General features: G+C 41.4%; 1 protein-coding gene across 1 annotated transcript in view; it reads left to right on the forward strand.

Moving 5' to 3' along the window:
• Positions 1 to 16,836, forward strand: part of LOC140555673 (secretagogin-like) — an 18,161-nt gene extending 1,325 nt beyond the window's left edge. Inside the window, exons 3-11 of the mRNA XM_072678976.1 lie at positions 2,656 to 2,748; positions 7,228 to 7,317; positions 7,488 to 7,544; positions 10,010 to 10,087; positions 12,003 to 12,058; positions 12,865 to 12,910; positions 13,007 to 13,066; positions 15,038 to 15,106; positions 15,355 to 16,836. Coding sequence (XP_072535077.1) covers positions 2,656 to 2,748; positions 7,228 to 7,317; positions 7,488 to 7,544; positions 10,010 to 10,087; positions 12,003 to 12,058; positions 12,865 to 12,910; positions 13,007 to 13,066; positions 15,038 to 15,106; positions 15,355 to 15,483 — 678 coding nt within the window. The 3' untranslated portion in view covers positions 15,484 to 16,836. The remainder of the gene's footprint in view (positions 1 to 2,655; positions 2,749 to 7,227; positions 7,318 to 7,487; positions 7,545 to 10,009; positions 10,088 to 12,002; positions 12,059 to 12,864; positions 12,911 to 13,006; positions 13,067 to 15,037; positions 15,107 to 15,354) is intronic.
• The last annotated feature ends 245 nt before the right edge of the window (positions 16,837 to 17,081 follow it).

Consider the following 17,081-nt stretch of genomic DNA (forward strand, 5'->3'; position numbering starts at 1 on the left):
GTTTGATAGCCAGGCTCAGCAAGCTGCCATCCCTACTCCCAAGGGCACTGCAGTGATGGCTCCCCATCGTTCCGGGCATGTGCGCTCATTGTCCACTATGTGTGTTTGCTCATTAGTGTGTATTGCACAGATGACGAAGGCTAAATTCCATCTGTTTCCAACACAAATGGTGATTATTAGTGTCTTTGTCACTGAATTGAAAGGTAGGTTGGCCTTGATGACAGTGGTAGCTCTCTTTCAAGGTTAATAGTGCACTTTTGGACTCATTCTAATGTGTTTGCTGTACCGTTGGCTAGGAATACTGGGCAAACTGGTTAAATGGTATTATAAGAGTGGACAATACACAATTATGGAGCTCTGAGGGATTGACCATGAGAGAAAGGTAGAAACTTTTATGTTTGAAGGCTTTTGTTTTTTTTAAGCTGTCCTTACTGCATGGTTTCAGTGCACTGAAAACCATGCCCTGTTTAGACATGGTTCTCCACAGGAAGTCACACTTTAGGGCTTAAGGAAACTGAGGTTAGACGTATTGACAGATACCATTGCACTTGCACGAAGACACACACTCACTGAAGCAAGGCCACATGCTGTCTTAAGTTGTGTTAAAGACATTTCTAATCAATATTTCATAAATTCCTCAGAAAACACACTTAACTCAATTGCTCAATTCTCCTGCAGCATCAGGACAGTGCTGAAACTGATGTATTAACACATCACCAGCCTCAGCTCTGGTAACTAATGGTATCATATGGAGTTGATGATCTGTTTTTATATAGACCATCTTACACTATCTTGCCCTTTAAACTTCTTCACACTTCAGTACACTTCTAATAGCTCTACTCTCAAGCTTCCTTTTCTTCTGTGCCATTTACACACACACACACACACACACTAATGTGATCCTGCATGAAAAGTGTTCCTGAGTGTACTGACTACAGTCCTCACAGTCCTCAAGTCTTTCATGCATTCGCAGGTAGACGCATGGTGGAAAATAGTTGCCTTTACATTAAAAACAGGTCCTTAAAAATTACATGATTTTTATATTTTAAATAAGTTTCTTCTTAAATAAGTTGCATCTATAGTGCAAAACACCACTAAAACTAAAGGACCCCAAACCTCCCATAAAAATATTTACTTTACAATATTACAATCAAATCCAGTCATCAATAAGACACACATGAGCAATCTTCCAAAACACCTTTCCTCAGACACTAAGGTGCTAAATGGCTACTATCTTTGGTGGCACTGCTCAATCAGATAACAGCCTGGTTGTGCTAGAGGCCCAAGCTCACAATCATGTTAGGCAAAATGTAATTACCAAAAGGCATCACAGCACATTGTTAAAATGTTAAAACGGGGAATTCACTCCCCTCCAGACATTGTAAGCGGGTGTCTATAAACTGTTTACTATTCTTAATCTTTTCACCCTGTAGATAAAGTGTAGAAACCCACGGTTTTGCTGTTGTACATCTGCCTTTCTGTTTTTAATAATGAACTATGCATCAACCAGCTGAGACCAGTCCATAAACCGGTAAACAGTGAACCAGTATGAATTTATACATAATAACAGTGATTCATCATTCTTTTCTTAAACTGATATTTATTGTTAAACCCAAATCCATGCCAGAATGCATTCCCTGAGCTGAATCCGGTGTGTTAAAGATGGGGGGAAACGACCACACTAAACTAAGGGGTGGCCACTTTTTAATGTCTGATACCATAAAAAATCTGCTGATACTGATACCAATCCAATGCCATTTTCCCTCCCTGTACCCTTAAGCCAATGCTGTGAGATTTCTTTACAGTTTATCATAACTTACAATGTGATTATTAGAGTTGAGATATGAATATATTGGTATATTGATTGAAAATGTCAAATTTTATTTATTATTTTATAGAATTCATTTTTCTTCCAATGTACGATCCTGTGATTTTGGACAGTATCGGACCAATAGCGATACGGAGTATTGGATCAGCACACCCCTAGGAGTTGGCCAGTTTCACTGGGTGCTGTTAGACTGTGCTAAATAACTAATCGAGTGCTTTTATATTGGTGGGTATTTTAAATTTTCTACTTAGAAAGTAGGAAATGACAGAAATGAAGATGAAGAAACAGATATATGCTGTGACATACAAACTAATACAGTACACTGATAATCCATATCATTAAAACCACTGAGAGGTGAAGTGAATTTCATTGATCTTGTAACAATGGCACCACGCCAAGGGGTGGGATATACATATTAGACAGCAATCAAAGAGTCCGTTCTTGAACCGATCTCATCTGGACATGAAAACCAGGCAGTTGGGAAGAGGGAAATGGCTCAAACCGGTTCATAAAGTGTTCATGCATGTTCCACTAAATCATTTTAAGCCCATAAATACGCTCTGTGTAAGGTTTAGATGAATGTATGTTGAATATGTTTTTATGTCTTTTATTTGTATTGTTTATTTGTTTTTGTTTGTTTGATTGTTTTTCTTTTATGTTTTGAAAAAATACCTTTCCTTTAAAGAGCTTGTCCTTTAAAGGGAAGCCCCATTGACCCAGCAGTTCACTATCTAAATGCATTTCCGTTGTGTAAGTGTAAGTGTGTGATGGGTAAACAGAGAGGGAGAGTGGTCATGGTAACTGCCTTATTGCTCTTACGTCTTCAGGATAACATAACAGAGGAGAAAGTGCAGCAAATGAAGGCCAGGTTTATGTCCGCCTACGACGTCACCGCTGACGGACGCCTGCAAATCCAGGAGGTACAGCCGTCCCTTTTCACACTCCCACCTGCTTCTGAACCATTCCTGACTTATATTTGAACAGATCTGCCTCGACGGTTCAGCTGAGTAGAGCTGAATCAGTGCTGGATGTCGTTCACTATGCAGTAGAGGTGTACAGTACCCCTGTGTGCTTCTCTACACGCTGGCCTTGTGTGCATTTTGCACTGAGGCCATGGGTGCCCGAGGTTTAGGACAAGTGGAGCATGCATACCCCCACTTGTCCTGATTCTCCCTCGATTTATTCCAACTATTACTTGCCACTTGAAAAGGAGATGAGTGAAAACACTGCAGTCATTTGAATGAGTGCACAAATTCCACTGTTTATTTGGAAGCCCATTCCTGATGGAGAAGGAATCTTATATTTTTGACCTTTTAAACGTTTAAAGAAATTGGTCTGAAGGTTCTTCACCTCCCATCTCTTTACTAAACCGGTTGTTCTATGGCATCACTCAAAGAACTCATTGCAGCACCTTTATTTTACCTTCAGTTTATCAAAAGAAAGATTTTTTGAGGAAAATGTGACTCATGTTATGGAAATTCTGCCAAATCTGCTTTTGCTCTACTATTAGGGTTTTCTTCTGAGGAAATACACACTTACTGCCAGAAATCATTAGACCTTCTCTGAAGACCTGCTCTGAATGCTCTCCATGCCACCTCTACCAACCACAGGATGAATTCAGCTTCTAAGGCAGTAAGAGAACAAAGAGATAGATGTTTGTAAAGCTGCATATTAAGACCCAGCTTAAGAAAACTACACAGAGTAATTCATTTTGTCAGCTTTGAGAGCTTCCGGAAATTGTACTGAAGGGAAAAATCTATCTCCTACACTCTGTGGTTGATAAGTGGTAGCTGTCACTGAAGCACCTCCAGCTATGAATATGGCACTAAAAGGCTTTGACCCGCACTACAGCCCACATCCTATTGTACCTAATTTCTCCCATTCACAAGAAAATGTAGCGGATCTCCTTCAACTTGTGCACAATACTCACTTCCCTCTACCACATCAGTCTGTTAATGACCACAGGACCGCTGATCAGAAATGATTTGGTTGGTGTATCATTCTCAGGGTGTACTGATGGTAATGGAATGATAGTGTGTGTGGTCCTGGTCAGTGTCTCTGTTAGGTTGAGAGTGGCTCAGCATGAATAATTTCCAACCAAGAGTGGCTCTGTGGTCAGAAACTGACCTTAGAAGAAGTAGAGGATGGTGGAAGGAATGGGTTATCTCTGTACTTTGCTCCATTTAGCTTTCTTCCCTCAACCCCTGACCAGTCTTTTTATCCCAGCTGCTGACCCCCACAGCATGATGCTGCCACCACCATGCTTTTATGTCTTCTGTTATTTTCTTCTTTCTTCTTTGTCTCTGTCTTTTATTAATCACTATTTATGTAAAGCTGCTTTGTGACAACATCAGTAGTAAAAAGTAATCTGGCTTTACTGTAGGAATTGAATTAAGCATGTGATGAGCAGAGCCTGGCTTCCTCCTGACATGACACTTCTGACAGTTTTATCAGACCAGAGAATCTTGTTTCCTTTAGGGGCTTTAATGTGTCTGTTACTGAGGAGAAGCTTCTCTCTGCTGTTCTTCTCTCAGAACTGCCATAAAGCCCAGATTGGTGAAGTGCTGCAGTGATGGTTGACCTTCTGGAAGTTTCTCCCATCTGCGCACAGGTTCTTTGAAGCTCAGCCAGAGTAACCATTGGGTTCTTGGTCACCTCTCTTACCAAGGCCCTTCTCTCCCAATTATTTCGTTGGTGGGCCAGCCAGCTCTAGGAAGAGTCCAGCTTTTTCCAAACTTTAATAATTATGGAGGCCACTGTGCTCTTAGGAACTTCCATTATAGCAGATGTTTCTCCAGATCTATGCCTCTGTTTACACAATTCTGTCTCTGCGCTCTACAGCCTGTTCTTTCCTCCTCAAGGCTTAGGTTTTGCTCTGATATGCATTGCCAGCTGTGAGACTTTATATAGACTGGTGTGTGTCTTTCCAAATCCAAATATATGCGCTGGTACGAGTGGATCACACACAGCAGTGCTGCTGGAGTGTTTAAACAACTGGGAATAGTCCAATAGTCCACCAACCAGAAACATCCATTAAAGAACAGGGTAGTATACAGAACAAAGTATGCAGAGAAACAGATGGACTGCAGTCTGTAATTGTAGAACTACTGAGTGAGCTCCTATATGGAAAGTAGAGCTGATATAATGGACTTCATTCCAAACAAGGGGAGGCTGTAATACTTAGAGACATCCAGATATTATTAATGCGAGGAGTGCTCCAAAAAGGGGCTGTTGTGAATTCCTGCTGCAGTGTGGACTTGGCTGTGGTTCTGAGTTATGGGCTGGACCCAATGTCATCTTGTTAACAAGAGTGTTGATCGTGGTCCAAGTCTAATGGAAATTGATTGTGTAATAAATCTCAATCTCTCTCTCTCTCTCTCTCTCTCTGTGTGTGTCTTTCCATGCCCCTCACATTCAATCTCTCGCTCACTCACTTTCTCTGACTTTTAGTGCCAAGCCATTCATTTCCATATTGTCCTTGACAACACAGCGGATAAAGCTACATAGTTTAACAGGGAAGGAGTGACTCACCGTGTAGGAGAGCAGTCTAAAGAAAAGGCGAAGGTAGTGGGAAGTAGTGGGCATTTTCAGGGTCGGTGACCTATTACTAAAGAGGAGGTGGAAAAATAAAATCACTTGGCTACGGAAGTGTGAAGAGTGAAGAGTTTTTCTGATGTTTTGGGCTTTTCTTTTTGGACTGAAGTAGTGTACTGTACTGCTGTAGGGTCTGACTGCCCACCCAGACAAGCACACAGCACTACACTAAGGAAGAGCTTGCTGACGCCTTGCGCTCTTGTCTGCATCTTATGATGATACTCGTTTTATTTATGCTCCTTAAGAAACGCATTTCCAGTGTGGCCAGATAAAACCCATTATTACCTTTTACATTAAGAGCACACACAGTGGGGTCAATCAATTCCAAATGAATGTAAAGTTATTACTTCATTGATGGCACGTCCCCCTTTTCTTTATTGACGAGCAGGCTCTCAAGCTGGCATGGCCTGCACAAGCTTCTCAGTAAGTCACATCCACATGATAGCCATCTGAATATGATGTTCTTCAGTGTTAGAGATTAGACATTTGACCTCTTTGTCAAAAGGCCTTAACATGGCCAACGTCCCCCAATCTTCACAGATGTTGAGTGTACTTTGGACCATTTCTTCTTTAATTTACTGCTTAGATTTTTCCGTTTTTCATTTTTTCTGTTTTTCATTGTGGTCTCAGACTTTTGGACCCCACTGTTATTCTGGTAACCTACTGGAAACATGGTTTCTCTGCTGTTGATATCAGTGTATTAATTCATGATCACATAAGGAGCCATCTATAAGACAATCCACAGACAATTATTCTCTCACCAGTCTCACCAGGTCCAAATCTATTCTGACCGCCTCCAGATGTGGTCGGATAATTGGAGTTATCCAATTATCATATGATCACGATGCTTCTTGGGTGTGCTTACACCTGGCTTTTCATGTGGTCACGTGAAAGCCCACAACCCTGTTATCGATATCCCAGGGTTGTGGGTTCGATTCCCGGGCTCTGCAAGCTGCCACTGTTGGGCCCTTGAGCAAGGCCCTTTACCCTCTCTGCTCCCCGGGCGCTGGAGTTGGCTGCCCACCGCTCTGGGTGTGTGTGTGTACTCACTGCCCCTAACACGTGTGTGTGTGTGAGTGTGTGTTCACTACCAGATGGGTTAAATGCGGAGGACACATTTCGCTGTACAGTCCACACTGTACAGTGACGAATACGTGCACCTTTATCCTTTTACCTTTATCCTTTAATCTGCATGTTATCCCATCCACTTCTAACAGCTGACTGGCTCATTTTCACAGTCAGTGATCCCCAGAAGCTCCGGAGTGACGTGAAATCGATTCCCAGCAAAGCATAATTGACTAATTCTTCTGTTGCTTTCTAATTATGTTAGATGTTCTCAGTTCTGCTCATGAGGTCCCAACCAGTGGCAGAACTGAATTGTCTGTATCCACCTAAAAACCATGGGAAACAAAATCCTAATCCTTTTGAATCAAAATGATGGAATTAGATTAATATAATCTTGCAGAGTTTCAGGCCTTTTCTTCAAGACATTTTTGCTGATGACTGCACTGAACACAAGTGCAATTCATAATCCCAATTAGATGGGATGGATTTCTGCCATGTAGCCATATTTTGTTAACTGAGTGCATTGTCCTTTGGGCCCTGTATGACCGCAACAGGCTTTTTAATCTATATATAAAAAATCTGGCTAGCCAGAAAACCACTCAAAGGAACAATGCGGCCTCAGGCTGGAACTTGAATTGATTTGAGGGAAGCTAAGCAGTCGGCCATGTGGCTCTTCTTCCTGTATGGCCTTATTGCTCTTTGTATTGTTTCCTTTGTGTGTGTGTACGTGTGTCCTTTAGCTCGCTAATATGATCCTGCCAGAAGATGAGAACTTCCTGCTGGTGTTCCGCCGTGAGGCCCCTCTGGACAACAGCGTGGAGTTCATGAAGGTGGGGTTTAATTCCATCATGCTTTACTTCATCCCTATTCTTCCTACCTGTTCTAATCAGCCATGCTAAGGGTAGCCGTGCTGCATGTGCTGCAAGTATTACATAGAAAGAGCTCACTGACTCACATGTTGTTGCATGTTTACAAGGTTGTTTCTTCTTGTTCTACATAGATCTGGAGGAAGTATGACGCAGACTGCAGTGGATATATTTCAGCAGCAGAGCTGAAGGTAGGGCAGCAGCATTCACAAGTTACGGCTCATTTGATGACACTCACTTGTCATTTTATTATCTTATGGCTCTACTTTGTTGGTGAACAGTTAGAGGCTGTGGCTCATCTGTTGAGCTACAGTTTGTGCTAGTCATCTCTTGCCTTTTGCCAATGGTTAGTTTAGGACCACAAAGACAATTGGATATTTTTTGGCTTTTGAAAGCTAGCAGTGACCCTGACATGTGTACAAACTCTCGCAACACCACTATTCCAAACATTACCATACCCCTACCATGTCATGCCGGGTCTCTATTGTGTTGGGTGTGGCCCACCAGCAATGGTCCTGTGGGTAGAAACTGACCAATGATGTTACTGTTTTTGAAATGTTGTCAAATATTTAGATATGTTATTTTCCCAAAAAGTGGGTATGAGCTAGTGGGCTCAGAGGTCATGCCACCCAAAACTAATCAAGTCAAAGCTTTATTGTCACATCACATTAACACATTCACAAACATTAACAAACTAACTCAAGTTATACAAACATATACAAAATAAGGAATACAGAATATAGACACAATAACTATGAACACACTATACATACTAAACATACACGATCCATACACTATACACACACTATACATACTCTATACATGCTATACATACACCATACACACTATACATACTATATATATTTATATACACTGTACTGTTTAAATGTACAGGTTTAATGAATAATCTATGAATTGTACAGGCATTTATCCATGATGTTTGAGTGGAAGTTTGCCACTGAGAAGTGAGGGAAACCATTGATAATCTTCATCTACAGTAACATCTGTCAAAGGGTGACATATATTAGGCAGTAAGTGAACAGTCAGTTCTTGAAGGTGATAAAACATATCCAACACATTTTTGTGATAGAACCAGTTAGAGGGTGATGGGCACATAAGGCTCATAAATGTGATCCATGGAGGCTCCACCACACAACTTACTTAGGACTTATAGGATCTGCTGCTAAAGCCTTGGTACCAGATACCACAGGACACCTTCAGAGGTCTTGTGGAATCCATGGCTCAGATGGTCAGATGGTCTGTTTGTGCAAGACAAGGGGGGGGGGGCTACTCAGTATTAGGCAGGTTGTGCTAATGTTATGGCTAATCGATGCATGTTTTTTTCATACTTTTTTAGCTACAATAACTTTTCATGTAACACTTGTATGTAAAGTGGTAAGCTTGTATCAACATTACAAATGTGCAACTTTGAAAAAAAGAAGTGAAATATAAAAATAAATGAACCAGTAGATTGACAGAGTCGACTAAAAATAATACAATTGGCTGTCCAGTTGACTAGTTAGACCGGGAAGAGCCCAAGCTTAAATTTGGTAATACATTCCAACTAAAAGTTTAATTAGTAAATTAATAATGGTCCCAGTTTCCTCTTTGCCATCAGCAGCCGGAGTCAGGGAGAGCACAATTGGCCGTGCTCTCTCCAGTTGGGAAGATCGCTTTTAAAGCAATGTTGGCCATCACATATGTTATATGTTAGCACATATAGTATGTTACATTAGCATATATTAGTTGGTGCGGTGGAGTTGGGGACCCAGAGCTTTCCTCTGAGCGTACCGGCTGCCTGGAGATGCCATTACATGGTGCTAGGGGGAGTTATGAACAGGAGGGTCAATTGGCACTACCAAATTGAGAGATAAAGGGGAAAAAAGGTCTCCATCCAAATGTTTGTTGAAAAAAATAAGAAAATAGTGTTTATATTTTAACTGAAATAAAACGGTTAAAAAGGGAACACAATGCTAACAAAAGCTATGGTGGAGCTATAAGTCAGGTGGAGCTCAGGAAGTATCCAGAGAGTAGGGTAGGTGGGGATTTCTAATTGGATGTAGTTTTCTGGACGTGATCAAACCCGATCTCCGTCACTGCATGAGCAGCTTTTCACAGACACAACAGAAAGCCAGGGCATTATCCGTTCTCCGTTTCTCAGGCGGAAACTGTTGAACTAGTACAGTGTTCCTTGGGGTATTTTTAGTTCCCCTCTGGTGGGATATGCCTCACCATGCCTTTCTTTGAGTGTTCCAGGGGGCGCTTAGTCACAGCTTGATGCCTTTAAATCTTGTACATGTTCTCACTCAAAGGCTGCAGAGAAAAGTCAATCAAAGTCCTTTGAGGCAGTTTTGGACGGCCGCTGCCTTAATTGAACAATGATTCTGCTGCCGTTTCTCAAGCATATCTCTCGACTGCAGCAGACTGCCTTAAGCCTCCTGCTCCTATTGTACACGTGGGCTCTTCTTCAGTACATTAAACCTTCACTACTCACAACTTTTCTGCTTCTGTGGTTGAGCTAACCGTGGGTTTGGTTGCTTTCCAACACACCAAAACACACCATAAACCTACAGATGTTGAACTAGTGTATTACACATACACATACTTATAACTGTCTGTGGTTTAATTCTCTTGATTTCTATTGCTCCCCTTGCAGAATTTCCTTCAGGATCTGTTTCAACACCACAAAAAAGGGGTGCCCTCCAACAAACTGGAAGAATACACAGATGCTATGGTAACATTTTTCTTGTTGTTTCTATGTGAATCATTAATCAATGGTCTCCAGGAAATCAAGCTCTTACAATTAATTAGTGAGAGAAGATTAGCATTGGAGAGCATCTCTCCTGCCTCGTATTATCAGAGGATTAACAAAGATTGGGCTGCCTCCGAGATAAAGTGGAGGGAAATCCGATATTTCTGATTTTCATGAATGTCAGACTTTCTAAGCCTCTGTCTGCACTGCTGCAACCGTTACACTTACTAACAGGCTGTATTAAAGCAAAGCCTTTTTTGGTGAGATGTTCCTGCAGTGGCTTCTGGTACAGATGGCCTATCCCACATGCTGCTTGGTGACTGACACGTATATTTATTGACTGTGGAACATTTACATTTTGTACTGGCATTTAAAGCATGTACATGCCTATTGAACAAATACGTACTTTGAAATGTTCATGACTCACATCCTGCAGACTTTTCACCTTCCGTTCAGGCCATTTGTTCAAAGGCCAGCCATTTATGTCAGTCATTAATCTGTCAGCTTCGACTTTTCCCCTGCTCTGAATAGAAAGTAATACGGTTCAGTCTTTAAGTAACTGGACCTTGTTGCAATGTGAAATAATGAATATGAATGATGACAATGTCAAAGTCGAGGGTCTGGTCAATTTATATCCTTTACATTCGGTAGTTATAGTCATACTTAGCCTTCATTCATAGCCCTTATTCATAGCCCTCCAGTTTCCAGGTACTGCCACTAATTAGACTAATTGGACTAACTGTTACTTGGAGAGGGTTCTCAATGCAAAGCAAGACATAATTACTGGAAAGAAAGAAAATGCATCCTTAATCCACACATAACATAAGATTAGTATAAATGGCCCAGACCAAAAAAAAAAAATGCAAGTATAGCCTATATGATTGGCCAAGAAACAACTGTCCAATTACTTATGAGCTTCTGAAATAGGGGCATGGGACTATGTATAACAGGTCTGTTAGGTTCACCCAGTCCACAGGCTCATTGTTTTCAAGCTGATTTCTAATGCAATTAACTGCAGTACAGCATCCAAACAACTGCCCCTTTCCAGGAATGACTGTGTGTGTGCGAGTGTGTACCCATGTGGATGCAGTCACAAAACCCTCAGTGTTCGGCACCCTGCTTAAGTGTTTTGCCTGTGACCCTGTTCAGCTGGGGGTGGCTCAATCTTGGCTGGGATGGCGCAGGCAGAGCAGGGTGAGATTGGGTGAGCGGCTGACAGCACCTGATCACTCAGCTCATCTTCACAGCCCAACAACCACTTCCTCGCTCCATCCCCCAGAGCCAGCATCTACAGACAGACTCTTAATACGCTCGCTGGCCCTCACACAGGCCTCTAGCTTCACAATTACAGCCCCTCACCCCTGAGAGATCCCTGTCTACTGATGCTAGGCAGGAAGACTAGCATCACTAACATGCTCAAAAGTCTGGTTACACATGACTAGTGAAGATGCTTTAATTACAAATGAAGGTTTTGCCATAACCTTTCGGGCCTACTGGTGGGCCACTGGCTGTTTAGGGGGTTAATACAATTAAGGAAAACAGGGTCCCATTTGTAACACTCTTGGTTATTGTGTCAAGCACACATTTTTGTCCCTTATATTTGGGACGTCATTTTTTTTTTAGATGTTTTTAGGAAAGTAAAATGTATCATTATTATATACGTATACATAATATGTTTGTATTGTGCTGTATTAGAGATGTGTGAGTGTGAAGAACCTTGAAATTAGACATTTACAGCAAGTGAAGGAGGTTCTTTAGACTTTGTAAAGGTCCCTCACACTCACACATCTCTAAGACAAACATGGGTCTTCTAAGACATCCCTCAAAGAATGCGTTGAGGTCTGTTTATTTTCTAGAGCTTATGTCCTGTGGGGTTCTCTGTTTTCTTGCTCTGCAGATGAATATATTCGACAAGAACAAAGACGGACGGTTGGATCTAAACGATTTAGCAAGGTATCGTTCAGAAACTACCACGTTTGTCCACAGGATGCATTCTGACCTCCATTACCCGCATTTCCCCCCACATATATGTATGTGCACTCTACGGATAAAACGGATACATATGCACTCTATAGAGTGGTTGGGTGGGGAAGTGCATCATTCACTAACATCGCTGTCTACCTGAACATGCACTTCATTACTGTCAAAACAAAAACATGGATCTCCAAAATGCCAAATTTGCAGTAGAAAGGAAAAATCGTAACTTTTAATGTCACTTAAGCTCTGGTTGGGTAGATGTCTCAACATGTCTGACCTCATTGTGCAGTAAGCTGCAGCCTTTGCATTGTAAGCACATACTACAGCTGGATCACGACAAACTGTGTGTAAATCTGTTCCTTTCGGTGTGTCTGTATGTATGTGTGTGTGCGCGTGTGTGTGCATGCTTTTCCTTTCTGTATGTTTTGTGGTTGGCATCATGACAGTGATGGAAGAGACTTCCACTTTTTGTGAAATGCAGAACCAATCAGTAGACCACAAAGCGAGATGGAGAAGTACTCGGATGTGTAAACACGACTCATGCACAGTCCATTACGATCCATTAGCAGGCCGAGCAAAGCATGCCAACATCAGTAAATTAGGCCTACTAGGTTTTATTCCGACACTGGTTGCACTTTAGTTTTCACATGACGGAACGCTGTTTTGGGATCCGATGTTAATCACTAGAGCTGAACGAGAGCTGATTTTGCTGCTGGACTCTGTGTTCTAGGTTCTGTGATTCCAGTGATGTTGACTGTAGAATTGTGTTGCTTCCCCTCCAGAATCCTGGCCCTGCAGGAGAACTTCCTGTTGCAGTTCAAGATGGATGTCAGTATATGTTCGACCTCTCGCAATAATTATTCCTCAGACGTTCTCTCATTTCACAAATGTTCTCATCTCAAAACTTACTGTGTGCCCCTTTAGGCCAACACTCTGGATGAGAGAAAGCGTGACTTTGAGAAAATCTTCACACACTACGATGTGGTGAGTACAGGCAGCCAGTGGAGTTGCCTAATCGGAGCCTTCTGCACTCTCTCTTAACCACAGACACACTTCCTCTTTCAGTATGTTTGAACTCAGACACGTGCTTCCTAAGATGTGACTCAGGGAGATGCTCGAAGAAAGCTCACCTTCCTGTACAGTACAAAATCAGTAAAAAAAAAAAAAAAAAAAAAAAAAAAAAAAGCATCTGACATGGGTGGAAATGAAAAGAGCTTATGAAATGAAATGTTAGTAAGCCGCCATGTGGCTGTACAGCCTACTCAGGCCCTCTCCAGAGAGAGTGACTGAGCAAGAAAGAGTTCCATTGCTAGCAAGGTCTATGCAGCCTTCACTGTGTTATTAAAAGCATCCCTAAGGGCTTGATCATCAGCTGATGAGCTGAATCAGGTGTGCTGAGTTAGGGAACACTTGGAATCGTGCAATGCTGCGGGTCGCCATTCACTGCGTAATGTGTAAGCCTTGTGATTCTGTTATTACTGTATCACTTTGCTGTACATTTGCATTACAAATGAATTTAACACTACACAGCTATTCAAATTTGATTCATTAACTAATGAATTAATAAATAACATAGTTGTGCATATAGTGCCTATAAAAAGTATCCACCCCCCTTGCATGTTTTCCCTTATATTGCTTTTTTATATAGCTGGACTTAAATAAATGGTTGGACTTAAAAAGGCTGTTTACCCCCGATCCCCATGCAATTTCTCAGAGCTTGAATCGAATCGAACCCACAACTCTGTTATCGATAGCCCAGCACTCTGGCCTAAACCATATGTGACTTTGGTTGGGCTGAAAATTCTGAGATGTCATTTAACAAACAACCCTGTTATTTTGCCTTAGAATGAAACGCACAGATTTCTCCAGGGGGGTTTTATAATGTGATATAATAGTGATTTATGGCCCTGACGAAAGCTGACGACAGCATAGTTTAAGTCCTACCGGATAGTGTTGCCCTCCTCTCGTCGTGTCCTCTCAGCATAATGTTCTGTTAGCAAGCTAAAAAGATTAAAGCCAGGTTAGCTTTTAGCCTTGCCCCCACTCTCTTTCTTGATATTGATATCCTCAAGTCTTTTTGTCCTTGTGTGTTTAGCTCCAGTTTGCTTTAGCTGAGGTGTTCTAGTGTGTTTGTCAAGGAATTGGACATTGTAGAGCAGAGATGGTAAAAGCTAGGATCAGCAAGCATTAGCTTTTAGCCTAACCCAGCTCCACACCTGCTCCCCCCAGCTTTTGCTTTGTCACATGTTGAGTTTAAGCTCTCATTTCCCAGACACTGGCACAGCAAACTCGTATTCCCATTCCCAGCTAGCGGAGCTGTTGTGCTGCCCTCCAGTCTAAAGGACAGCCAAAGTTGTTGCATTTCAGCTTTTTGCAAGTGGGCTGATGATTTTATGCAAATTGTAGGCCGTATATATGGTTAATAATATTATATATATATATATATATATATATATATATATATATATATATATATATATATATATATATATATATATATATATCATTTTACATTTTGGAATTGTCCTGTTTTGGTTATATTTCTTTTAAATGAAGAGTCTACAGTGTTTGAGAAATTACGATATGTCACTTTCATTTTAGGGGCCCTTTTAATGATTCTTTGCCTGGTTAAAGGCCAAGGAAAACCTCTAGTAGATGGTTTTATTTTTAAGAATCTCATAAACAACCCTTAAGAGTGCTTGGAGTGAATATTACATTTATAATTAATTATTTTATTCTGCACTTCCAATTTCTTTCAGTTTGTTTCATGCTAATTCGTTAGCCCCAATCTAACACTATTCATGAGACAGTGATAGAATACGATGCAATGCAGCACCTGACAAAAAATACACCATTGTTTTAGCACTAGTGACGACTGTGAATTCTCAGGGTTAAATTGCAATGCTTCACATATGTATATAATACAATTATGTAAAGAGGTCACTGCTCTTCCAGAGTAAGACAGGTGCTCTCGAAGGACCAGAGGTGGACGGCTTTGTCAAAGACATGATGGAGCTGGTCAGGGTGAGTGTACACGGCTCTTATGCAACTTTACCAGTTAATCATTATAGGAGTGAATTTGAACATCAGATAAGTGTGTGTAGGTTGGGTACGGTCCCACTAATCCAGCAGTGCTAATGTGCTCTGTGTGTGAATACTGAACAGTAGTGCAGGTGTTCCAGAGACCATCGTCTGAATCTGCTTTAGTTTTTTTTCATTGAACTCCTTCCTGCATTTAACTCCCGTCCTCCCTCTCTCTGTCTGTCTTTCAGCCCAGCATCACTGGTTCAGAGCTGGAACAGTTCCGTGAGCTGTTGTTGCGCCACTGTGACATTAATAAGGATGGGAAGATCCAGAAGAACGAGCTGGCCCTTTGTCTAGGGATGAAGCCCAAGCCTTAGTCCACTTACTGATTCTTGCAGAATGTGCACACATGTCCAGTGTATGGGAAAAAAAACAAACATGTGATATGAACATTTGCAAAAGACTGTATATAAATACATTAATAATACAAATTATTTAGTTCCAGGGCACAGCTTAAGCCTAGTCTAAATGACTTCACTGGAAGAATGTAGTCTAGATAGTTTAGACTGGTTTAAACTTCTTAAAACATCTAATTCACAGTTTCCCTTAACCCAAAATCAGCCAAGGCATGTTTGGTGACTGAAGGCTGCTTCTTTAGTTTTGCACTGAAGCTGGAAAGCTACTGTAGCTAAAGCGTAATGAAAGCTCATGCCAGCCAGCATCCTGCTAACAGCATTCCTCAATACTGTCCTTCAAAATACAGATGTTTTCACAACTGGTTTTAGTTATGCAACATACTTTTCCATGCTGGTTGATACCATCTAATCCAATCCGTAACATTAAAACCACCGACAGGAGAAACAATGATTATCTGTTCACAATGGCACCTATACAAGGGGAGATACATATTAGGTAGGATGACCACAAGTCCTCTTATTGGGATGTGAAAAAAAAGGGTCTGGTTGATTTCTAAAGTTTGTAAAATATCTGGGATTTTGCGTTGATTTTACATCAGCGTTTGTGTCCAAAGTTGAGCCACATTCTGTGTCTACATCTGTTTAAGCCCCACCTCCTTACCGCCACTATTGGTCAAGCTGTTCCCCACCACAGCTGATTAGCCCCAGACTAAACTACCTGCAAATGTAAATGAACACAAATCTGCTTCACACTCTATTTATTTATGTATTTAGGGCTATTTATTAGTTTTGGTAAATGAGTAAATGTTTGTGGATTAATATTCATTTACAACATAGGCATACTTAAAGCCCCCCAAACCACGATGAACACAAGGAAACATCTCCGAACAACAGCAGGCAGTTCCTATCGGATGTTCCCAGTACACAGTGGTCAGTACCTACCAAAAATGTTCCAAGAAAGGACAACCAACGGGTGAACCAGCAACAACCTTGTGTGTGTGTGAGGAGCAAAGGCTGGCCTGTCTGGTTCAGTCCCGCAGAGGAGCTACTGTAGGTCTACTTGCTAGCTGTATCTTGTGAAGTCCATGCTTCCATGGTTCAGGGCTGTGTTGGCAGATCTATTCAATATTAGGCAGATGGTTGTAATGTTATGGCTGATTGGTGTAAGCTTCCATTACTTGTTAGCTACACTAGCCTCATAACTCCAGTGCAAACCTAGCTGAAGATCTACAGTTGGGTAAAGAGGGAAACTGTGTGTGTGACTTTTTCACTGTTCCCAGAATAAACGTTCCTTGTTCCCCTTACCAAACATAACGGTGGGTTGTTTTTTTCTATTTTCAGATCTTTCACAATGTAGGGTATACATACAGTCAGGTCCATAAGTATATGAACAGTGAGACCATTTGCCTCTGTATACTTTCTCAATTGGAAATGCTGACTTATAGCTTTATACACTGTTAAGTCCTGTTTGGGACCAGTGTGAGACTTAGATCAGAATAATGTCACACAGGGGGCTTCATCTGTTTCTGCTCAGCCTGATCTCACTTCAGTTTCAGCTG

Source organism: Salminus brasiliensis, chromosome 5 (assembly GCF_030463535.1).
Source record: "Salminus brasiliensis chromosome 5, fSalBra1.hap2, whole genome shotgun sequence".
Taxonomy (NCBI): Eukaryota; Metazoa; Chordata; class Actinopteri; order Characiformes; family Bryconidae; genus Salminus; species Salminus brasiliensis.